The 24,992-nt window shown below is 38.1% G+C and overlaps 1 protein-coding gene and 1 pseudogene across 1 annotated transcript in view; both read right to left on the bottom strand.

Moving 5' to 3' along the window:
- The window catches only part of LOC125365019 (transmembrane protease serine 11F-like), a 31,396-nt gene extending 9,830 nt beyond the window's left edge, over window positions 1–21,566 (bottom strand). Inside the window, 4 exon segments of the mRNA XM_048364873.1 lie at window positions 1,390–1,454; window positions 15,737–15,855; window positions 19,950–20,101; window positions 21,469–21,566. Coding sequence (XP_048220830.1) covers window positions 1,390–1,454; window positions 15,737–15,855; window positions 19,950–20,101; window positions 21,469–21,566 — 434 coding nt within the window.
- A 2,875-nt stretch (window positions 21,567–24,441) lies between these two features.
- On the bottom strand, window positions 24,442–24,540 carry LOC125365059 (annotated as a pseudogene).
- Window positions 24,541–24,992: the final 452 nt, after the last annotated feature.

Below are 24,992 nucleotides of genomic sequence, written 5' to 3'. Positions count from 1 at the left end.
TCTCCCATATTTACATATATATGTATATGAAATTAAGGTCTTTTAGACACCATGTAAAAACATCCCCATAGTATATTCTAGCAATTTAACTTACTATTAAACCATAACTCTATATTTACATATATTACCCTTGCTAAAATTAAAGTTAAGGGTAAGTTTTAAATAATAACAAAAGTGCACTGACACTATAAAAAGCCTCACTAAAGAGAAGGTTGCAAACCATCACAAATAAGGCCAAACTAAAGCTACCAGCACAACTATGTTCATTGCAATGTTATTTATTATAGCTAAGATATAGAACCAAACAAGACACCCCTCAGTAGGTGAAGGGATCAAAAACATGTAGTATATATACACAATGGAATTCTAGGCTTCCATCAGAAAGAATGATCGCCCCTTTTGTAAGGAAATGGAAAGACTTGGGGGAAAAATCATATTAAGTGAAGTAGGTCAGACCCAAAGAAACATAGGCTCCATTGTTTCTACCATTTGTAATAATTAGTATATATCTAGGATAGGCCCAACAGAGGTTCACAATAGCTCAATAGCTATGTACATATGACCACACAAAATGATGCTAATTGAAATGATCTCTATAATATGGAAACAGGAGGGTCTTTTGTGTGTGGTTGTTTTGTTTTTCTTTTTTCCGTGTGTGTGTGTGTGTGTGTGTGTGTGTGTGTGTGTGTGTGTGTGTACTGTTTGTAGTTATTTATTTCTCTTGTCTTTCAGGTTTTCTTTTTCTCCTCTTGTTTATTCATCATGGTCAGTGTTTCTGACTTCAGTCCCCTTTGTCTTGTACATGAGGTTTATCTGACTTGGGGAAGGGAAGGAGAATCTCAGAAACAGTGGGACAAAGGATGAACCAAAGCAACAGCATAGTTACAAAGACTCTATGTTGGGAATGAACTTTACAACCTGGGGTGGGAGAGTTGAACAGGGAGGGGAAGTGGGAGAAAAATGAGGAAGTAACAATGTTTCACAGGAAATGTACTCATTACCTCACTTATGAAATTGTAACTACTCTGTACACCACCTTGACAATAAAATACAACAAAATTTTGAAAAAGAGAAGGTTGCATTGGTTTAAAATGAGAAAAGTAAAAAAAAAATGACCCAAGTTGTCCTTAGTTCCATGCCCAGATAGCTGGTATCAGCAGCACTGTCTCATTTATTGTCTTTCCTGTGATGTTTGTCCCATGAGACTATCATGTACCTTGTACCTTCCCAATCATGAGAGGGCAGAGGGGAAAAAAGAGAAGCTGAATTGCTTAAAGCACTAGAAATCCTTTTGCTACTAAGATTTTTCTCAGTGTAATTGAGAAATCACATTAATCCCATACCCCATGCAAAAATTTTGATTTGCAGTTACACATCCAGTTTACATACCTTAATTTGATGACATGAGATTTGATATACCGACCCCCTCCAGAACGTCGAAATATCCTAGACATCTGATAGAAATAAAAAAGAATTAGTCTGAAGAAAAATGTGACTCTTGCATCTATCTAGAGAGTTGAGGCAAGCTTTTCTGTTGCTCCTCCAGCATGGAAATAGTGTCTCCTTCTATGAGTGTGTGGGGCTCGTGTGTGTGCTTCCATTACTCCACACAGTGCTCAAGCTAGAGGAAACACTTGATGCCTGGCTGAGGGGTAAATGTGTAAATGAATAATTTGGGTACGTGCATAAAGAATCAACAATACTATAAAAGGAAGGAGATGGTAGCGCATTGCTTTACCTGAACATTATGTTGCCACATGCAAGAGCAATTCCCTAAGGCTGTGAGAGACCAGGACATAGGGCGACACCACAGCGATGGTGATTCCACAGGCTGGTGCCAGATTGGAATCATGCTGGGAAACTAAAGATTGTAACCACCATTTTGTAGTTACTAACTGCTAGTTTTGCTTTTGTAAACCGCTTTCCAGCTAAGGACCTAGGAAACTCCATATTGTACTAAGACCCCATTCTGTACCCGACTGACCTTACTGTAAGCCCTACCACCCATCCCTCACTTTCCAGTAAAGACCATAAAACGCCCTGGGGCAGATAGTTCTCAGAAAAACCATAAGCTTTGGAGTTACCAGAACTCCCCTACCCAGATGTGGTTTCCAATCTCTAATTAAAACCCTGCAGCTGTGCACGTACCCCCCTTGCTACACCCCTATGGCTTAAGCAATCAACTTTAAATGCGGGTCCCTTAATCTGACCTGTGACCCTTTCCAGATTCCTTCCCGCCACCAAATGCGCCAAACATGCTTTAGAATTATTTCTATAATTTTCCCACAGTGTGTGTTGATTTGTTAAAAGATGATATGATGTAGGCTAAGTCCCTGCCTTCCCCAAAGAATGTAGAAAACAGCTGGAAGCCCGAGGCTCAGGGCTCTCAGCGTCACCGGTGGCCGAGTGAGCGGAGGACCAAGCTCGAGCTTGCAATAAGGACTCCTTTTGCTTCTGCCTTGGTGTGGGTGTCTGGTGCTCCTTGTGGGGGTCCGGCGTTTGAGCATAACGATGCCACTTGGGATTTCTCTCCGCTCACTTTATTTCCGTCTTTTAAGGAAGTTAATTTTAATGATCCCAGCCTTTTAGGTAAATGTCTTTGAGATTGTGAACTGTTGATTCGCTTAGAGGAGGGATTAGGAGCATATCATACTAGCATATTCAAAAAAGAGACTCTATTCAGATATGATCAGATCAACACTTCTACTGCGTTGACCTCTTCATATGGATGGCTTCTGGTACAGTTACAGTACTAGTGTGATCATTAACTATAAATATTAGTTTACATATATTAAGTCAATTCCCCTGCTGGGCATTTACCTTCATTTAAACTTCACATTGCATCTGGAGGAAAATACTAGTCTCCCCAGCTCCATTTCAGATGAAGAAACTGAGGTTTAGATGCTTAAACTCGTCTAAGGTGGCATGATTCTGGGACATGATTCTGGGACATGAACACAGGCTACCCAGCTTTAGAACCTGTGCTAATACATTAAATGACATTGACAACACTCAGTTTCTGATATGCTTGGAAAAATGTTCAGTTTGGCAGTTAGGGTATGAAAAAAAATGACTCAATGGCTCTTGTTAAAGCCTAACAAGGAAAACAATTCAAGATCATTGTCATAGATAGACCCAGGAGGGCAGAGGGATTTGGCTTAACTATGAATAAAGAATGGGCAAATGGGAATTTGTAAATAAGGAACAGGGTGGAGGGTCTGTAGATTTAAAAATACAAAAGAAAAACAATAGGTTAAGGGAGTGATTCTAGCTAAACTCACTTAACAAGATTCTTGCTGAAGCCAGGACAAGGGAAAGGAAGGAAGTAGAGCCAGATACTAAGGAGAATCACATGTCAAAGAGATGGAAATCTTGCTGAGCCAACAGCAGTGGCTTTTTTTTTCTTTCTAACATTGAATTGCACAGTTGAAGATTCAGAAGCTTAACTAAAGTTTGACCAAGTAAAGAAGCATTGTTGGTGGGTAGGAATATCCAAGATAAGAAAAGCTCCTACAGAACAACTCAAAGCTGGGTGCTGGTAGTTCACATCTAGATACTGAGGAGGCTGAGATCTGACAATCACAGTTCAAAGCCAGCAGATGGAAGGAAAGTCTCTGAGACTCTTATCTCCCATTAACCACCAGGAAACCAGAAGTGGCTCTAGGGCTCCAAGTGGTAGAGTGCTAGCCTTGAGCAGGAGAGTTCATGGACAGTGCCCAGGTTCTAAGTTCCATGACCAACAAAACAAACAAACAAACAAAAGAACAACTCAAATACACGCTTTGGGGGTGAACAGTTTATGTAGCTCACTGGAAGACTACTTGCCTAGCATGCTTAGGGCCCTGGGTTTGATCTTTAATACCACAAAAAAGTAGAAAAAAAACTTTGTCTCTGAATCTATACCTAATAAAAGATAACTTGTTTGTGAGTTATTTTTCTTTTCTGCTTCAAAGTTCAATAGGAGACAAGGGAAATTTCCTCTTTAGGCATGTAACCATTGCTGTAAATATTTTCTGGAGAATTAACTCATATTGATATTTTTCTACCAGGAACTCAGTAATATAATATAGTGTATACTACTAATTGTCTTCTTCCTTTTATGTGATCTACTAAACTTAAGAATTATTTTTCCTAGTAATTATTGCATTAAAGAAAGTATGAGATAATAAATTACTTGTTTACCTCATATGCTAGTCCTTGGTTTGAACTCCAGTATTAAAACAAACCAAAACCTATGGCTCTGACTAAATAGGCTGATACCTACCCAGATGAGATTTTTGCAGGTTTGAGCTTGCACCTTTCCTTCTTTCCTGCAGGAAGATTAAGTCCTGAAGAAAGATTAATAGTGACAGGAAGCCAGATAGAGATTCCAGCTAGGGAATTCCTTTGGGGTTACACCCACGATAAATCAGGCCTGTTCTGCAGACTTCCTGGTACAGTTAGAAGAATATGTTCCAGCAGAGGACCGATGTAGTAGCAAAACTCATACCATTTTCTTCACCTCTTCAAGGAAGCTTCCGGCTAACTCTCAGGGACTTTCAACCTCTGGTCGGTGAAAATACTGATCTTTCTAGTCTTATATTTTGACAATGAAGGCTGAACTTTGGCAGCTCTCATATTGTCCCATCGTGTTGCTACTTAATTTTTTCATTTTCTTTCCCCTGCATAAACTTTCATACATAAACAAGATCATAAAACTCCTCTAAGGATTAGACTATACTGACCTTGGCGTGCTTATAACTTTGTACAAATTAAGTATATGACATCTTATTCGACGGTTGATTGATTCTCCAGCTATGTTTAATCTTAACATTGAAAGGTAGCATTTGTCCTCCTTCTTGGTAGCTAGGGAAGCGTAGAAGAAAAGACTCCTAAGTAGACCATGCTGAAGTGAAACGTGGAGGGTCAGAGTCAACTGCAGAAAGCAGAAGATACTCTTCAATCTGAAGAAAGAGAAACCAAACCTCCAAAGGGGATAATAGACAGGAGAGAGCATGGAGGAGAGGGGAGAGTTGGTGGAGTCATTTGAGCAAAGCACGTGTTTTGGAGACTTTGGTAAGGAACCTTGATTACATCCTAAAAACTGGGAATGAAAGGTTAACCTTGTATTTTCAGAAGGTCATTCCGGTTACTGTGTAGCTGTGACATGGCTTCTGGAGCGGAAGCAGGGGGAACTGAGTTGGTACCCGGGTGTAGACACTCACTGGTCTCGCAGACATATAATAAGTTGCAAATGGTGAGACCTGGAGATATCAAAATCGTACAAAAAAATGTAGGTGCTCTAGCAAGTGCTTGGGCAGTGATACCATTCATTGAGTGGGAAAAGAATAGGGATGGGAGGATGGGAAGGAAGCAAACTTCACTTATGAGCTGGAGTCGCGGCAACTTTGAGAGGTAACTGGGAAAGATCCGGGTGGGGATGCACAGTAGAACATTGAATGAACAAGCCTGGCACGGTTCTTTATTTTCAAATGGAACTGAGCTTGGCCCCTTCTCCCACTCCTTTGTCTCCTATTCCCATTCCACAAGAGTGGCACAATTCCATCTTCATGGTTGAGAGAGATGTAAGTATCCAGAATTTAATCAACTAAATAATAGGAGTGCTTCTTCAAACATTCACTCCAGGATAATTAGAGAAAATTGTGTTTGCTACTTAACTTAATAACCTAGGAAAATAAAAACATAAAACTGCTGTTCGCTATAAGTACGATATAAAGATAAGACATCTCTTCCGAGGTTTGTCCTGGCCTGACCTGAACGCCTCACCCAGTGAAGTCTGGGAAGTTTTACTCCACCTTGCCTGGACAGTTCTTTTTGGTATAAGACAAACAGCCCTACCCTCTGACTCCTTCAGAACCACATGGGTGATGAAATCGAGGGCTCATATTTCCCAGAGAAATCAAGATGAGGCTGTGCTTTTCAAACCACAACTGTGTCTAGCTCTTTCTCTGCCTTTTACTGCTCTTTCCACTTCCTTATTACAAAAATTGCAATAAAGTCTTTGGTTAATAAACCACTAAATTTTAAGTCATTTCCTACTTAATTTTAAGTCATCTCTTGGAATGTAACCTACATAGGAAATTCGCTGGAGCGAGGGGATGTTGTGTTAAGCATTTATTCCAGCTTCCCTATTTTTCTTTTTTTTTTTTTTTGTGGAAGACCAATAATCACATATTCTCACTTTTCAAGTAAGGTTTAGCTAGCAGCTAGAAAGGATTCAGTAAAATTCAGTGAAAAAAATGTTTTAATGTGTTGGTGGGAATGTAAACTGGTTCAGCCACTCTGGCAAGCAGTATGGAGACTCCTCAGAAGGCTAAATATAGAACTCCCCTATGACCCAGAAACCCTACTTTTGGGTATCTATCCGATAAACCACAAACAAAATCACAGTAAAGCCACCAGCACAACAATATTCATTGCAGCGCAATTTGTCATAGTGAGAATCTGGAACCAACCCAGATGCCCCTCCGTAGACGAATAGATCAGGAAAATGTGGTACATATACACAATGGAATTTTATGCCTCTATCAGAAAGAATGACATTGCCCCATTTGTAAGGAAATGGAAGGACTTGGAAAAAATTATACTAAGTGAAGTGAGCCAGACCCAAAGAAACATGGACTTTATGGTCTCCCTTATTGGGAATAATTAGCACAGGTTTAGGCAAGTCATAGCAGAGGATCACAAGAGCCCAATAGCTATACCCTTATGATCACATAAGATGATGCTAAGTGAAATGAACTCCATTTTATGGAAATGATTGTTATATCACAGTTGTAACTACTTTCAACATCTCATGTGTATCTGTAGCTTCTACTATTGATGATGTTCTTGTATCACCTTCTTGTGATTGTATCTACATTATCTCTGTAATCTTATTTGAGCATATTGGAAACCGTGTATACTGGTATTGGAACTAGGAAATTGAAAGGGAATACGAAATTGAGAGAAACAGGGTAAAAAAAGACAAACAACTACAAAAGCAATACTTGCAAAACTGTTTGGTGTAAGTGAACTGAACACCTCAGGGGGGGAAAGGATAAGGGGGAGGGGGAGGAGGTATGAGGGACAAGGTAACAGTACAAGAAATGTATGCAATGCCTAACGTATGAAACTGTAACCTCTCTGTACATCAGTTTTATAATAAAAACTTAAAATAATAATAATAATGATAATAAATTGAAAAAAAAAAAAGATGATCCTAAGCGAAATGAGCTCCAAGATATGGAAACAAGAGGTTTTTCATTGCTGCTGTTATTTTCAATGTACTGTGTGAAATCATTTCTTTTTTCTTTCATATTTCTTCCCTATGGTTTATCCCCTGTTGTCACTGTATTTGATTTTTGTGCCCTGTGTATTGTATATATGTTTATCTGAATTAGGGAAGGGAAGGAGAACTTAGAGAAGGGAAGAGAAACATCAAAATGGTGAGACAAAGGATAAAAGGTGAACCAGAGCAACAATGATACTCACAAGACAGTATGTTGAAAACTGTTTGGTGTAAATGAACTGAACAACTGAACAACTCATGGGGGGGGAAGGGAGAGGGAGTGGGGGGAACGGGGAATGAGAGGGGAGGTAACAAACAGTACAAGAAACGTATCCAATGCCTGATGTATGAAACTGTAACCTCTCTGTAATTCAGTTTGATAATAATAAAATAAAATAAAATGTTTTAATGTTAGTGTTTTGCATCTCTAAAGCACTGTTATTTCTGGACACAGGAAAGAGAAAGAAATCTTATAGATAATCCTTTAAACTTCATTGTAGTTTCAGAGTATAAAATGCGTCACAAAGAAGGTTTCAGCTTATTGAAACAAGAGGTTAGAAAAGCAGCCGGCCCATAGTTGTAGCCCTTTCCTACTGACGGTGCTACCTATCGAAGATAGGTGTCATGGAAATTTCCCAGTCTTTATTGAAAAATCATCTGCTTATTTTCTATAACCACTATTTTGTCATTTCAAGTATTGATGTTTTGGATTATTCTGCACATTTATTTCCAAAGTAAAGCCAATATATCAGAAGAGAGAAAAAGTACCAGCAGGCCTATTTATACTATTTTATTTTTATCTAAACAAGCAACTTTTTATAGTTTTGAAGAGTTGAACATTAGTAGGAATGAAATCCTTTATCTAATGTTCCTGAGAAGAAAAAGGAGACAAGGTGGTATCAGAATAAGGTCTCATGCACTGATAGTCTTGGGTTCAGTACTCAATACATATTTTCTGCATTGCATCAAATTATATAGGCCTACTTCATGTGTTAGTATAATTAAATGAGCAGTTCTCAGTATAAAAACAATTACCTTGTTTTAAGTGCTTTATTAATAATTTGAGCTTATTTACCTATTTATTGTTTTAATTTTATTTTTTGTTGTCTGTAGGTAGTTGTACAAAATGGTTTCAATTCAACTTGTTAATTTATGAGGACAATTCATCTTGACCAGCATTATCCCTTATATCATTCTTCCCTCCATTTATATCTCTCTCAAGACACTGGAGTATTGTGAAAGTATATATCCAGTTTTCAAACAAATCCTACCACAGTTCTGACTGTGGGATTTCAGTTGGGACCACAGGGAAGAGAAATGTGCTAAAGGACCATGATTGGAACTGTCAGTAATTGAAAATGTTTATAAATTATTAACTATTGATATAATGTTTTATTTACTGGTTATCTTTGCCACAAATAAAACACAGCACATTTTCTACCAGATGACAGTGACTCATTCCTGTAATCCTAACTATTTGCAACCCTGCAATTAGCAGGACAATAGTTCAAGACAAGCCCAAGCAGAAAATTTTGTGAGATCCCTTCTTGACTGAAGTACTAAATGAAATCTGTTGTCCTAGCTACAATGGGAAGTATAACATAAATGGATGGCTTGTATGCTCAGGAAGGAAGGAAGACACTATCTCAAAAACAACAGGAGGAAATGGAGTTGTGGCCCAAGTGGTAGAGTACTCGCTTTGAGCACAAAAGCTGAGGGACAGAGCCTAGACTATGAGTTCAAGCCTTGTGACCAGCACAACAATAACAACAACGATAACCAGTAGAAACAGAGCTGGAGATACGACTTGGTGATAAGAGCAACTGCTTTAAAAGCACAAGGCCTTGAGTTCAAACCCCTGTACCACCAAAATCAATACATGGCCATGACATACTTCTTATAATGCCCCGTATTTGACAGAATCCTTGAGCATGAAATTCCTTAAGTATTCACTAAATAATTACATAAATTAACTGAGGGCTTGATGCTTAATGAGTGGAGAAATTGTTGGAGAGACAAAGCTTTAAGGCGCGGTATCTCTATACCCATGAAAGTAGGTACTGGAGTGCAAAGAATCTTAGAAAATGAGAAAATAGGTACCAAAAGACAAGTGAAAGAGAAAGAGGAAATGGTAGCTAAAATTGAAATAATACCAGATACTTTATACACGTTGGAGAATTTTTTAGCCTAGTAGTTCCCGGTAAATAAACATACAACGTTAATTTGCTGTCATCGTAAAAAAAAAAAAAAAAACAAAATCAGAACCAACCGGAAAATTCTTTTTTTTTGCCAGTCCTGGGGCTTGGATTTAGGGCCTGAGCACTGTCCCTGGCTTCTTCTTGCTCAAGGCTAGCACTCTGCCACTTGAGCCACAGCGCCACTTCTGGCCATTTTCTGTATATGTGGTGCTGGGGAATCGAACCCAGGGCCTCATGTATACGAGGCAAGCACTCTTGCCACTAGGCCATATTCCCAGCCACCAACCAAAAAATTCTCATGTGATTAGTATGCACAGATCTTTAGTTAATTTTGTTTGCCTTTGATAAAGATGAAGTATAATATGAAATAATTAGGAAAAGAAGAAATAAAGTATTCAAGGATATAAGATAGTGCTCTAGAAGTACTAATTCTAAGAACTAGAAACTTTAAAATGGAAAAATTTGAATACACAAATGCAAAAGAGCTTTTGTTCCAAATGATAGGCCATATATTCTTTGTGATTGAATCTTATTGACTATTTTTTTTATTATTTATGACATGTTATTTTTATGGACTACTAGTGTATGTTTATTAAAATAATGTTAAATGTAAAACTAGTGATAAGCCTTCAAGAAAAATGGCTTTCATAAAAAATAAATTTAACTTGTTTTAAGCTCAGCCACAAGAAGATAAACAATGGGCAAAATAAGGCCAGGCAGCTGCAGACTAGACCATCAGTTCATGCCCACAGTATTGCTACTTCGGCCAAGGTAACTGCTATGAGAAGGAGGCGGTTGGTCTGCATCACCGAGTGCTTAGCAGAGTTCCGGCCCGTGTTCGTCATCAATCACGTCATTTGTACCACTCCCCCCAGTGGGATGGAGAAACCAGTTTCTAGAGATCGCCAAGTGCCATGTGGGGAATTAAACTGACCTGGACTGAGAGTGTCCAGTAGAAGCACTGTATCTCTGCCAAGGAAAGAATCTACCATCCCTAAACATCCAGAACAGGATTGGAAATGCCAAGGTCCAAAAATACATGAGACTGAAAAGACAGAAATTACCAGCAAAGACAGAAAATCCAGTAAGAATATGTACTTCAATAATAATAATAATAATAATAATAAGGATTAATGATAGCAATGACAAAAGTATCGGTGGTTGTAACTAATTAAAGGTGATAAGGTATTTAAAATGTAAAATTTGATTAAAATACATGAAAGAAGTATTAAATAAGGATGAATTATTCTTATGAATTATTTCTACACAGGCTTGTAGATTTTAAACAAGGTAAATTAAGGTCTCAGTATGAAGAGATCTGGGGATGTTACCGAGAAGAGCTCAAATGTGCCTGAAATCTTAATGGCACTGGGCTGAAAAGGTGACCCCAGAAACACTGTAGCTAATCCAGGAATCTAGCAATGTGTTCTTGTGTGTAAAAGTGTCCTTGAAGATATCACCAAAAATCTTAAAATGAGACCATCATAAATCTAGAAAGGCAGAGAAGGATTCTTATCAGAGTCGGAAATCATAGAGACAGGAAGGGAATCCTCCTGAAGATGGAGACATAGATCCCAGCTTTGGTTGTTTGTGAAGCAACAAGTCAGGACATGCTTGGCCAGAAGCTAGAATCGGCAAAGCAGGAGCCTCCAGCCTTCTCAGAGTCTCCCGACACTTGGATTTCCTGTTTTGAGTTGCCAGAACTGTTACAAATCAAATGTTTGTTATTTTCAGCCACATAATTGTGTAGTAAATTGCTACAGAAGTTCTAATTAAAATAATAGGTACCAACACTTACCATCAAACTAAGAAGTTAGAGTGTGAGGGCAGATAATGCGCACAATGAAAACACGCTGAAAACTGATCTGTGGCCCTGACGGCTTGCATCGCAGAGACAATTAAGTCTCTAAATCAGCCTGTGCGTTTGTGCATGCAAATACATTTCATATAGCATTCGTCTTCACGCAAAAGGCAAAACAGCAAGCTTTTTAAAGAAACAATTACATGAGAGAAAAAAGTATTTCTCGGGCTGGGAATATGGCCTAGTGGCAAGAGCGCTTGCCCCGTATACATGAAGCCCTGGGTTCGATTCCCCAGCACCACATATATAGAAAACGGCCAGAAGTGGCGCCGTGGCTCAGGTAGCAGAGTGCTAGCCTTGAGCGGGAAGAAGCCAGGGACAGTGCTCAGGCCCTGAGTCCAAGGCCCAGGACTGGCAAAAAACAAACAAACAAAAAAAGTATTTCTCATACACAAAAGGCACTGGTTAAAAAGAATAACACTTAATTACTGTAAAAGTCAGGGGAGAAAAATCAGGAAAAGCAGTGGCCTCCCGCACGGGGTCAGTACCATCCTGCCAACGTTTATCCTTGTGAAGTAGACCTAGAGCACAGACAGGCAGAACTAAGCAAGAAGCAGAATAGAATGCATGAGAATATAGCAGTCATAAAAAAAAAAAGAAAACCAAAGGAAGAGAGACTATTAAAGAGTATTCTTTGAATAGCAAATAATTGTGGTAATATAATTGTAAAACCTTTTTGAATATCAAACATTTTAACTATGGGAAAGAAGAATGCTGTACATTGATTTTTCAACATTTAGAACCAGTTTCTATAGAGGTAAATACGAATAAAACGCATGCAAATGTTTTCCTACCTTGTTCATACAGAAAGGAATGAGAAAAAGATCAGAATGAGAAAATCTTTGCCTTTTTCTCAGCCAGGGAAAAGATTCTTCTCAGATAGTAAAATAAAATGTAATACTAATACAGTTGCCATTTATACAGCCATTACTTGTTCATTGTAGAATAAGTCTCATAAGCATAAAGGGCTACATTCCTAGCTAGTGTATTAAGTTTTGATAAATGAATCTGTCATGGTCCCAGTAATCATGCTTTTCATGGGACAAAAATTAGGGCTGTTCCAGTTGATATTTTTGCTATGTTGGGCACTATTAGTGTATCAAATATACTTTTTAATGATAAATTCCTTGGTAAATACATACACCGTCAAAGAAAACCAAAGTGTTCAAAGACATAATGAAATTTGAGGTTTATATTAGGAATTCTCCATTGATGATATCCATTAAGTGATTTCAAAAAGAAAATGTTGAAACGAGTATGGAAATTGTTTTGCTACAGAAGACTGAAGGAAACAAAATAAAATCAAGTGTCCACTCTCCTTACTCGTATTTCAGTAGTAGAATTCTTAGCTACAGCAATAAGACAAGAGAAATAAACAGGATTCAAATAGAGGAGAAGGTCAAACAATCCCAGCAAAAAGCAGGTTTAGAAAGAAACTAGGAAAACATTTCCATTCACATTAGCCACAAAAGAAACAAAACTAGGTATAACTTCACTGAATAGATGAAAGACTTCAACCACGAAAACTTGAAAAAAATGTTTCTTTAAGAAAGACATTGAAAGCCGGAAGTGGTGCTGTGGCTCAAGAGGCAGAGTGCTGGCCTTGAGCAAAAAGAAGCCAGGGACAGTGCTCAGGCCCTGAGTCCAAGCCCCAGGACTGGCAAAAAAAAACCCAAAAACAACAACAACAAAAAAGAAGAAAGACATTGAAGAAGACATCAGAAAACAGAAATATCTCCCACGTTTATGAATTGGTAAAATTAATATCATGAAAATGGATATATTACTGAAAGCAAATCACAAATTTAATGCAATGTCCAGCAAAATCCTATTTTTCATGTAGAAATTGAAATTTCGCTCCTAAAATTCACATAGACGCATAAAAGGTCCCAAATGCCAAAAGTAAGCCTGAGCAAAAACAGCAATTCTGTAGGTATCACAATACCAGACTTCTGTGATGTAGTAGTAAAAGAATATGGGACTGACACAAAACAGAAATAATGACAGAAGTTAAACAGATGATGCAGAAATAAAATCACACTGCTCCAGTCATTTTTTGACAAAGGAGCCAAAATATACATTGGAGAAAAGATAGCTTCTTCAATAAGTAGTACTGGAAAACTGATTACCAATATACGGGAGATTGAAACTAAATCATATATCTCTTATCTAGTATGAAACTCAAACTCACATGGAGCAAAGATTCTAATATCCCATCTAAAAATTTGAAAGTATTGCAGAAAAATATAGGGAAAACTCTGGAAAATATAGGCACGGGTAATTTTCTAGAAAAGACTGATCGCCAGAAAAATAATAGTAAAAGTTGGCAAACGGGCTAGGCACTGGTGGCTCATGCCTGTAATCCTAGCTACTCCGGAGGCTGAGATCTGAGCATCACAGTTCAAAGCCAACCAGAGAAGGAAAGTCCCCAATTAACCACCAGAACACCAGAAGTGGCACTGTGGCTCAAGTAATTGAGTGCTAGTCTTGAGCTAGCTCAAGAACAGCACCCAGGCCCAGAGTTGAAGCCCCACAACCAAAAACAAACAAACAAACAAAATACAAAAAAAAAAAACCAAAACAAAAGTTGCCAAATGGGAACACACCAAATTAAAAAGACACAATTATCAGAATCAAGAAATGACCCACAGAATGGGAGAAAATCTTCTCTAGATACTCAATGGATAGAGGACTTATATCCAGAATAGACAAAGAGCTAAAACATTAAACAGTGAAAGTACAATTAATCCAATTAGTAAATACACAAAACTAATTGAATAGATAATTCTCAGAAGAATAAATCCAAATAGCTAACAGATGCATGAGTAAATGTTCAAGGTCCTCAGCCATCAAGGAAACGTAAATCAAAAGTACACTAAAATTCCATCTCACCCAGACTGGCAATCATAAAAATTAATAATAACCTATGTTAGAGAGGATGTAGGGAAAAAGGAACCAAGATAAGCTGCTGGTAAGAATGGAAACTCGCGCAATAAGTATGCAAATCACTATGGAGCTTCCTCAAAAAACTTAAGATGATACATTGTGGTCCTGTCATATCACTCTTTGGCATATATCCCAAACCAGGTAAACCAACACATACACGGAAGATACCTTCGTATCCATAATTATTACAACTCTGTGTGCAATAGCTAACTTTCAGGTTTGAGCCAAAGTATCAAACAATTGGTGAAGAGGATCAAGAAAACATGGTACAAACATAATGTGAGATATTACTCAGCCACAAACAAAAAATGAAATTATGTCATTCTAGGAAAACAGAACTGGGAATAATCATGTTGAGCAAGATAACACACACACACACACACACCAAAATTATAACTGTGGGAAGGATGAGAGGGAGGGAAAAGAGTGAAAGAGTCACGGAAAAAGAATACTATGAGAAGACACTGTATATTGTGTATGAAGATGGCATAAACTCACTAAATGGGAGAGAGAGAGAGCAAGAGGAAGTTCATCTGACTAAATATAAACATGTGTGAACTACTGTCATGAAAACCTACTGAATAATTAATATAAATGAAAAACTGTAAAGCATATTACAGGAAACTAAAATAGCTCTGTTCATGAGCAGGCTTCAGCAGGAATGGGGAAGGCCAACAGAGAGAATGAAAGAGGGAGAATCAGGGGGCAATGGATATGCATGGCTGAAAATGCAACAGTGAAACCTGCTGAAATTGTTTCAAGAAATGGTTTGAGGGGAATGAGGGGGAGTCCTAGAAGAGATAAGCTTGACCAGGGTACATTATATGCCTTGTGTGGAATGTCACGATAAAATTGCCCTTGTACAGCTAATAAATGCTAATGAACACTTTTTTTAAGGATGGAAGGAAAAAAGATCAAAGATTCAAAACCAGTCCTGGCAAAAAAAAAAAAAAATAGTTAGATCCTGTCTCAAAAGTTAACAGGGCTGGCTGGCTCACGTGGATAAGAAAGTGGTTTGAAACCGTCCTTACAAAAAACATGAGCTTCTATCTGGGGCGGGGGGGGGGGGGGGGGAGAGGACTCTAAAGCAAAAAGGGCTGGGAGTACAGTTCAAGTGGTAAGTGCCTAGTAAGTAGGAGGCCTTGCATTCAAACTCAGTACTTCCCAAAACATAAAAGAAAAGAAGAATTAAACACATGGTGTTTGAATTTTCTCACTATCGAATTAGTTGTTTACTCCTTAATCTCAACAATCTAGGGACATACAGACAATGATAAAGGTGCACAAATGTAGCTTAAGTATTTTGTAATAGTTTACAATAGTTATAACTGTTGGACACAACTATGGTATCTATTTTACTGTAGAAGAAATTTAGGCACAGAGAAACTAAGTTCCCATAACAGCCACATTCAATCTATTTCAAGAGTATGTGATCATAAACCATTATTCTGTGGAGCTTACCATTCTCTCAATCTGATGACTCCTTTCTGTGAACTCTCTTGAGGATCTTATTCCATAAGTTTCTTTATATTTGATATTTGTGACTTTAAAAGAGGCAAGGTAATAGAATGACTTATCATCTGAAAGGTAAAATAAATGAAAGATCTAGGGTTAAACATAGTCATGTCATTGTCCCCACCCTTGCTAAGTAGACATTGCAGCTAGACCTTCTACATACAATGGACTCTAACAGTTTTGATGTTTCTGCTCCTGCCTTGATGAAATAAGCACTTTTTTATTGTATATATGAAATGTACTTGTACATGAGGGAATACGTGTATTTAAGACACTAGCACCATCGTAAAGAGATTTCAAGCTTTGGCTTTTGCCAGTATTGTAAAGCTATTATCCTATTGAAATAAAGACTTAAAAGTAGAAGATAAGTTAATATCTAAAAGATTTGTGTGTGGTGGTGATGTTAACTCTCCCTGACTCCATCAGATCTTAAATGTATTTATGTTTCCCAAGTATAGAAGCCTTCCAGAATGTGAAGCTTAGGAGAGTACTACACTAAGCTGATATCCTTCAAATTAAACTTCACGTGTTCAGACTCCATGCTGAAGTACTCTCTTCCCATTTAATTATAATTTCTGTTCTTTGCCATGTTTCCCTGGGGATACATGTTAAAATCACATCACAATATTTGTATTCATTTTTATTTGCTCTCTTGTTTTTCTTTTTCTTTTTCTGGGAGGGGGGATAGGGGACTGTAAGAGCTATTTAGAAACTACTCTTCCTAAAAGCATTAACTCTTCACTTAGGCCAGAATATGCTTTGCCTCTATGTTGCATCTGTCTCCTCTGTTCTGAGCCACTGTCTTCTGTGGTCATTTTGGTTTTTAGCACGAAAGGGCTTATGGGTTAATACCTTGCAATATGAGTCAAAATTATGCCCAAGTAGCAATGGCTTTCTTATCATGGCAAGACGTCATCTCTCATTACTCCTGAAATAATAACCTGACAATTCCATCAGCCACCATATACCTTTGACCAGGAATATTTCATTATGCATACATCTAGCCTCATGTCCCAATTCTTTCTCTATTCAAACATAACGCTCTTGTTAATAACCCGAAGATGAACTAAAATGCTTTGTCTACCCTTGTGAAGCTGGCTTGTTAGTAGATCACTTTCTCTGGTCTTTTCTATTGCTTGTCTCTTTAGCTGAGTGCTGGGGCAATCCCGACGTGTTGGAATACCTACATTGGAGTTTCACAGTCATTTGACTGACTCTGGTTACACTAAGCCATCCCCAGAAGCTGCTTTCTTAATTCAGGTCCTCATCAACTACCTTTTAATCCAAAAACAAATTGACTTTCCTATCAAAATTTTTACTATCTATATTTATTATCTTCAATGTTCTTATGATAATCTACTTCATTTGAGGCTAGAGATCTTGGAGTAATATTAGATTTGACACAATTAGATCCTGGTAATGTTTTTGCCTAAGTTTTAAAAACCCACTCTCTACTTACATCCTTCTACTAGTAGTGATCCACGTTTCCCTATGGATTGTAAAACCTAAGTATTGTAAGTAGTATCCTTACCTCGATACTGCTGTGCTCAAATCCACTCCTCAAATCCATATAGAAACGAGAATTACCTTCCAGAACGCAATTTTTACTGTAACACATCTTTTAAAAACTTTCCTGGTGGATGAGGATATGGCCTAGTGGCAAGAGTGCTTGCCTTATATACACAAAGCCCTGGGTTCAATTCCCCAGCACCACATATACAGAAAACGGCCAGAAGGGGCGCTGTGGCTCAAGTGGCAGAGTGCTAGCCTTGAGCAAAAAGAAGCCAGGGACAGTGCTCAGGCCCTGAGTCCAAGGCTCAGGACTGGCAAAAAAACAAAAACAAAAAAACAAACAGAAAAACACCTTTCCTGATTAAGCCAGGTGCTGGCAGCTGAGATCTGTAATCCCAGCTACTCAGGAGGCTGAGATCTGAGGATGTGGTTCAAAAACAGCCCAGGCAGAAAAGTCTGTGAGACTTGTATCTCCAACTAACCTCCAAAAAAGAAAGAAAGAATGAATGAAAAAAAGAAAGAAAGAATGATAGAAAGGAGAGAGGGAGGGAGGGAGGGAGGGAGAAAGAAAGAGAGGAAGAAAGAAAGAAAAGAGGAAGGGAGGGAAGGAGGGAGGGAGGGAGGGAGGAAAAGAGAGAGAGAAAGGAAGAAAGAAAGGAAGGAAGGAACAAAAGAGAAAAAGAAAGGAAGGAAGGAAGGAAGGAAAGAAAAACAGAAGCAGAGCTGTGCCTCAAAGTAGTAGAATACTAGCCTTGAGCAGAAAAAGCTCAGGGACAGCATCTTGGCTCTGAGTTCAAGCCCCACAACTGACAAAAAAAAAAAAAAGACAAACTGTTCTGATTAGACAAATGCATTGTTGGAATGATCTAGAAGTGATTTAACATACACTTAAGTGATATTAAAAGCTCTAAAATGATGACAACTATATTATAATAATGATGAACTTTTCTAGTTATGCTGAGTTTATTTCACCAGTACGAAAACTGAGATTTAAGAGATTTTGTACAAACTGAATTATAAAGCCATTATAGATGATCCAATAGCAAATATTCGTGAGAAATTATTAAATTCTGGCACTGTGATAACTACAAATCAGTCACATAACAATCTTTATAACAAATCACTGAAGTGAAAAATAATACTCCTTTCCATAAGCATTAACGCTTGGTGAGGTTACTCAAAACCAGTAACAAAGAGTGGACGAATAAATAAACATGAGACAAAGTAAAAATCAGTCACTTCATAATAATAATAACAAACCCAAATGACCAATTGATATATGAATAGGTCCTCAGAATCATTGTTTACCAAAAACATAGCAATTAACTTTACAATGATAGCACTGCAAACTACACCAAATTAGCAAATATAAAATATATTTGACAATACAAAACATTAGTGATAATCATGAGCAGTGAGAATCTCCACATGTGCTAAAAAAAAGTTCGATATTATTCATGAAAATTAAAAAAAAAAACCAACATATGTCCAATGACCCAGTACTGAGTTATTACCAAAACAGAATTAATTCTAAATTTGCATGTTTCCTAGGCATTTGGGTACAAGCTATATGCATAAAACGATTCAGAGACTAATTGGCTTAATGTGTAAAGCCTGAAGCTCTGGAGCAAGGCAAACATCTATATACTTTAGTGCATAAGTAAATCGTGCCGCCATGTTTTAGACAACTGAGTGCTGTCAGTAATGAAAACAAGTGAACTAAAGTAATCTCCAGCAAAGTTATTGGCTTCTGCCACAATTTCAAGCAGGAAAGAACCTCAGAGAACATTCAATGATCTTGTATTTATTTATTTATTAAATGGAATTTCATTTGGCTCAATTTCCTTTCCTCTGGTAAAGTAGAAAGGACCCTAAAGATATATAACACAGTAGCTTATTAGGCTTTGCACTGTGCGGAGTGGTAAAGTTTAGGGATATGAAGTCTACCAAGCACCAAGGTCCCCTAAGGATTCGTGTGTTGGGAGCTCGGTCACCACAGTGGTGGAATCCCGGAGAGCTGTCTCTTGGGGCTGGGTTTGGGACTCAGTGTCAGAGCCCTGGCTCAGCGGTGTGGGAGGCTCTGGATCGAGGTTTATCACTGGAAAACAAAGAGCTGGAGCCTCCGGGAGGTAACTAGGTCATGGAGGTGTTACCTTTGAAAGTGATTAATGCTGAGTTACTTCCCTTGAGAGAAGATAGTTATAAAAGAGCAAGACTGGTGGGGTTCCTCCCACTTCTCTCTTCCTGTCTTGTCACAGGAATCTGTCCTTCCTGTGCGTTCATCATACCATTCCCAAGTGGTGACACAGAAACACCGACCCTCGCTCCCTAGAGGAATGGACTTCCCCATCCTCTTCTTTCAGCCTCCTAAACCATGAGCTTCACTCTTCTTCACAACTATCTTGTCTTATGTTATAGCCATGTAAGATAAGCTAAGTATTTAGTAGTCAATTAATAAAACAAAAGTAATATAAATATTAAACTTTACTGAGAATAAATACTCCATGTGTGAGCAAACTGTAATTTAGTATCAATAAAAGAACAATACTTACAGTGCTAATATCATGCAAATAATATATTACAATAGAACTGTAAGATACTAAGCTGTAGAATATGGAGGCAATAGAGATATAATCTGAATACTTACCCTCAACAACGAAATGGGTAACAATACCAATCGCAATTCCTATGATAGCTGCTATCGCCAAAGTAAAAAGAGCCAGTCGAATAGGGTCCCAAAACTGTTGTCTCCTTTGATATTCTACTCGTGGGTATTCAGTTTCTAAAATTTTAACTGGTCTGTCATAACAGAAAGAAAGAAAATAGAAACACAAGAAAATACTCGTTGTAATTCTGCTTCAAATCTACTTGTGACATTTTTAAATCAGTGTTGTTTTCACTAGTAAATCACATTTATCTTTGAAAAGAACATTGAGCTTTAATTTGTGTATCCTTTCCAACATCACACCCACAACATGAGTTTCAAAGCTGTCCTGATGTTGACATTCAATGTTAGTTGGTGTTGGTTTCTCCCCACTGCATTTTTGGACGGCATACAGACAATCTGAAGTTTGGAAAATGAATAACAAATGTATATCATGAACTTTCTTTCACTAAATGAGAGTAGGGAAAAATCCCTGGACCATTGCCTGTCATATTAAAATAGTGTTTTGGCAACTACTCTGTATCCCTAGAGAATGACAATTTTAAGATACCTTTAAGATGCTCACATCTTAAACTATATTTACAATATAGTGAATGTGCTAAAATAGACAAGGAGACAGAGCAGTTTTGAAAGGGTACTGACTGGGCGGGATATTTTGAGAAGATAACATTATTAAGAATAAGATGAGGGGCTGGGGATATGGCCTAGTGGCAAGAGTGCCTGCCTCGGATACACGAGGCCCTAGGTTCGATTCCCCAGCACCACATATACAGAAAACGGCCAGAAGCGGCGCTGTGGCTCAAGTGGCAGAGTGCTAGCCTTGAGCAAAAAGAAGCCAGGGACAGTGCTCAGGCCCTGAGTCCAAGGCCCAGGACTGGCCAAAAAAAAAAAAAAAAAAAAAAAGAATAAGATGAACTAATGCCTTTGAGGTGAAAAACGAAATACAGAGAAAATAGTAAGTGAAAACTGAAACCCAAAGAAGAAAGGATGTGAAAAGCATACATCAGTAATTACTACTATTGGAAATAATAACCAAATGAGATTTATATCCATCCTCAAAGAATTTATGGTCTACAAAAAAGCCTACAGACTGAAAACCTTTTTCAGTGCTGCAGAGCTGTATGAGGACATGGAGGGGGACTGAGCTGGGAGGGGGGGCGGGGGGGCGTGTCCTCATCTCCTCATCCAAAGGAAAGAGCTGGAAATGTCCTGTGCCCTGAAGGAGGTGAGGAGCGTACAGAATTTGGTCAGTTACTGAGTTCAGAACTATCACACGGTGTTTGTGAGCATGAGGTAGACCAGTAGACAGACAGCCAGGTTAGCATTCGTGGAGGCGGGGGAGGGGGGACGGGGGGGGGGGAGAGGGAGGAAAGGGAGGAGAGGGAGGAGAGGGAGGAGAGGGAAAGGAGGATAGGGAGGGAGGGGAAGGATAGAGGAGGAAAGGGAGGGAGGAAAGAGAATAGCACAGCATGGAAAGAAGGGATTTAAAATTCTGGATCACAGTCCGCTCATTGTAAAAGGAGAGACAAAGGCTTTCATGGCTCTGTGAGAATCCAAAGCGCACAAGCAGGCAATGCAAGCGGAGGCGAGGACAGCCATGCTCATCACCTCCAGCACAGAGGCCTCGGTGTGCAAATTGTTTGCTGGTTTTTATTTTGGGGGGAGGGGGGGTGACCTAAGGACACTTCCTCTTACTATAACTAGTTCCCAAGCTCCATCAACCTCCCAACGACGTCAAATTGAGGGCTCAGCCATCTGGTAGACTGAGATGCAAACTAGAGTGAGGTAGAAAAGACTGAGATGAAGGCAAGGTAGTCCGCGTGATGAGACGACTCATCTGTAAGCATGGGGCTTGCGAATTCATGGACTCTTTCCTTGCTTTTACTAAAGACCTACAGAGAATGACTGAATTAAGAGTTAAAGATAACCTACAATTCATATACTTTCATCAGCAATGATAAAAATGCCTTATTGGACCACTAGCCTATTTTCATTTTTTAAAATTTATGTATTTTATTTTATTTTTTGCCAGTCCTGGGCCTTGGACTCAGGGCCTGAGCACTGTCCCTGGCTTCTCTTTGCTCAAGGCTAGCACTCTGCCACCTGAGCCACAGCGCCACTTCTGGCCATTTTCTATATATGTGGTGCTGGGGAATCGAACCCAGGACTTCATGTATACAAGGCAAGCACTCTTACCACTAGACCATATTCCCAGCCCCTACTAGCCTATTTTTAAAATATGTTTATTTATATTTAATTTTTTTTTCTAGTAGTAGAGTTCAAACTCAGAGCCTTGGCACTTGCTTGGTGGGGGCTTTACCACCTGAATGAGGCCTCCAGCCATTAAAACTCTTTTTCCCCTAACTTCCTCAGAAAGCATCTCTGGACTTGGATTAGCCCTATATTGCTTTTCAGGCAAGGAATACCAGCATTTACCTAAGTTAGAGTAGTCATATATTACATAAGGTATAATAGTTGTATAGCACAATCTGCTGTTCCACTGACCAGCCGTTTTGGCACTTCTAGGAACTGATGACTCTCTAACAAACAAACAAGGTTCCTGTTGTCAAATAAATGGAAGTCAGCTGTACAATCACAGTCCCTTATACCAGCCACCAAATCAGTAGGTTACGTCCTTTATACCATGGGGAAAATGCCAGAGACATGTTGAGAAAGCATTTTTCACAAGTTGGTAAATACTAATAGGAATAATATTGCAGCTAAACAGAAAAAGTACAGCTCCCTGGAAGCATTAAATGTCTGCTTTGGCTCATTTAGAATTTAAGAGTCTACCTTGTTGTTCTTTTTTTTTCAAATTTTTATTATCAAACTGATGTACAGAGAGGTTACAGTTTCATACGTTAGGCAATGGATACATTTCTTGTACTGTTTGTTTACCTTGTTTTAAAATCAACCAAATGCTACAACTCCATGTTAGAAACAGAGAGAGCTAAGTGCAGGTGTTGAGTACTTGTAGCTATTAGTTTGACAAGTAAAATAAATGAAAAAAAGGAAATGTTGGGCAACAGGTTAAGTAGAGATGAGAAGGTATTTTGTAATAAAGTTTGAAAAGTCATTCAAATCTTTAGGATTACCCTTACATGACTTCTCATTGGATTTATATCTGAGTTTGTTTCTAATTCCATCAAAACATTGCATGGAAATACTGTGCAATTAATTTGAACTGAACAAAGTGAAGCAATCAGATAACTGGTTCCATCAAGATGAGGATTTACATATGTGACTATCCTTAGAAACAAAGAAATGTAAATAACCTAATGCAAACGAAATGTATTATATCTTCCTAAGTACACTATAAATATTTATCCAGTGATCAGACATTCTCAGGCAGCAGCCCTGAGGCAAATGCTTTTTTTTTTTCTTGCCTTACTCATGTCTTAACATATTTGTATTCAACATGTAGCACAGTTACATATTCAATATTTGTTTGAGCATAGTCCTCTATACTTCTTGCCAAAAAAACAGTCTTCATTTCTGGGCATGCCTGTGATTCGTAACATCTCTTTATCGAGGGTTAACTAAGGTTAATGCTCTTCTTTATAGACAGGTGCACATCAGAGCATATACACACACTCAGTGATACACTCTGGCTAAGGAAGAGAAGTAGCACCAGAGAAAGAACAATATTCATTGTAAATGTAGTTTTGAATTTCTTTGTGGTTTACTCTGTTGGGCAGTTAAAAGGCAAAGAGTTTGACTTGAGAAGTGTTGAGAAGTTGAGAAATAATATGAAATCATGTCTTAGAAGCATATATTCTAGGCTGTAGTTTTTCTATTAAAAAAAATTAAATCTGGCACTAGCTGTGTGATTTTTAGACAAGATTTTTTTTTTTTTTTTTTTTTTTTTGGCCAGTCCTGGGGCTTGGACTCAGGGCCTGAGCACTGTCCCTGGCTTCTTTTTGCTCAAGGCTAGCACTCTGCCACTTGAGCCACAGCGCCCCTTCTGGCCATTTTCTGTATATGTGGTGCTAGGGAATTGAACCCAGGGCCTCATGTATACGAGGCAAGCACTCTTGCCACTAGGCCATATCCCCAGCCCTAGACAAGATATTTAATCTCAATATGCATCACTTTTTTCATTGGCAAATGAACGTGAAAAATCTGCTTCCTAAGTTTCCTATAAGGGTTATTATCATTGCTAAAATGTCATTGACTTTTATTAAAAACCTTGATTCTTAGGATAATCAAATCTAGATGTCTTTGTTCTTTAGTATGATGATTTGGAGTTTTTTTCTTCATTTCAATGGAATGTTTTTCTACACCATGAACTATTTTCTTGTCTTTAAAATGGCTGGAAAAGGAGTTCAAGGATGCAAACGATGAGTAAAGCTGTAGCCACTCTCAAACACACAGAATGAAGTGCATTTCCATCTCAGATTCTTTTATGTCTTGTTTAGGTCAAAGTCCATCAATTAGAGACTATTTTTATACAAATTCCATGTAATATTAACTATCATGTTGGAATTCAATTAAAATATATAAACAAACACAGGTATTTTACTGATAAGAACAAATACTACACTTGATCTTAGCCAAAAGGCCAAGAAGCAATAAACAACACAGGTATTTTATATACCTTATTTTTCTAGTCTTCTAACTGAGGGTGATAACTTGTTATTATACTCTTTACTCTTCTAAGTTTTTGTAGCTTTGAGATGAATCCTTCTCTTGTACTGAATCTTCTAATAGGACATAAAGTATCTCTTTGGTTCATTGATTTATGTCCAGTGTATAGATAGCACTTGATACATTGTAATAGTTTAGTACATTTCAATTTATCATATAGACTTTAAAATGTACCTCATTTATATCTCATTTAATTTTCATTTACAGTATACTAATAGTTATATCACATCCTAAGTTATGTTTTCAAAGAAAAGAAGGAACAGATTTCTGCTGTGTATCTCTTGTGAAGTTCATAAATGTGAGTTTATTGTCTACAAAACTTGCTTTATAGAAACCAAATCTGAATGTTTATTTTTCAAATAGAAATGAATAATATAT

This window comes from Perognathus longimembris, chromosome 16 (assembly GCF_023159225.1).
Source record: "Perognathus longimembris pacificus isolate PPM17 chromosome 16, ASM2315922v1, whole genome shotgun sequence".
In the NCBI taxonomy this organism is placed as follows: domain Eukaryota; kingdom Metazoa; phylum Chordata; class Mammalia; order Rodentia; family Heteromyidae; genus Perognathus; species Perognathus longimembris.
Note: the sequence above shows the minus strand (reverse complement) of the source record. Positions and strands in the feature narration are given on the sequence as shown.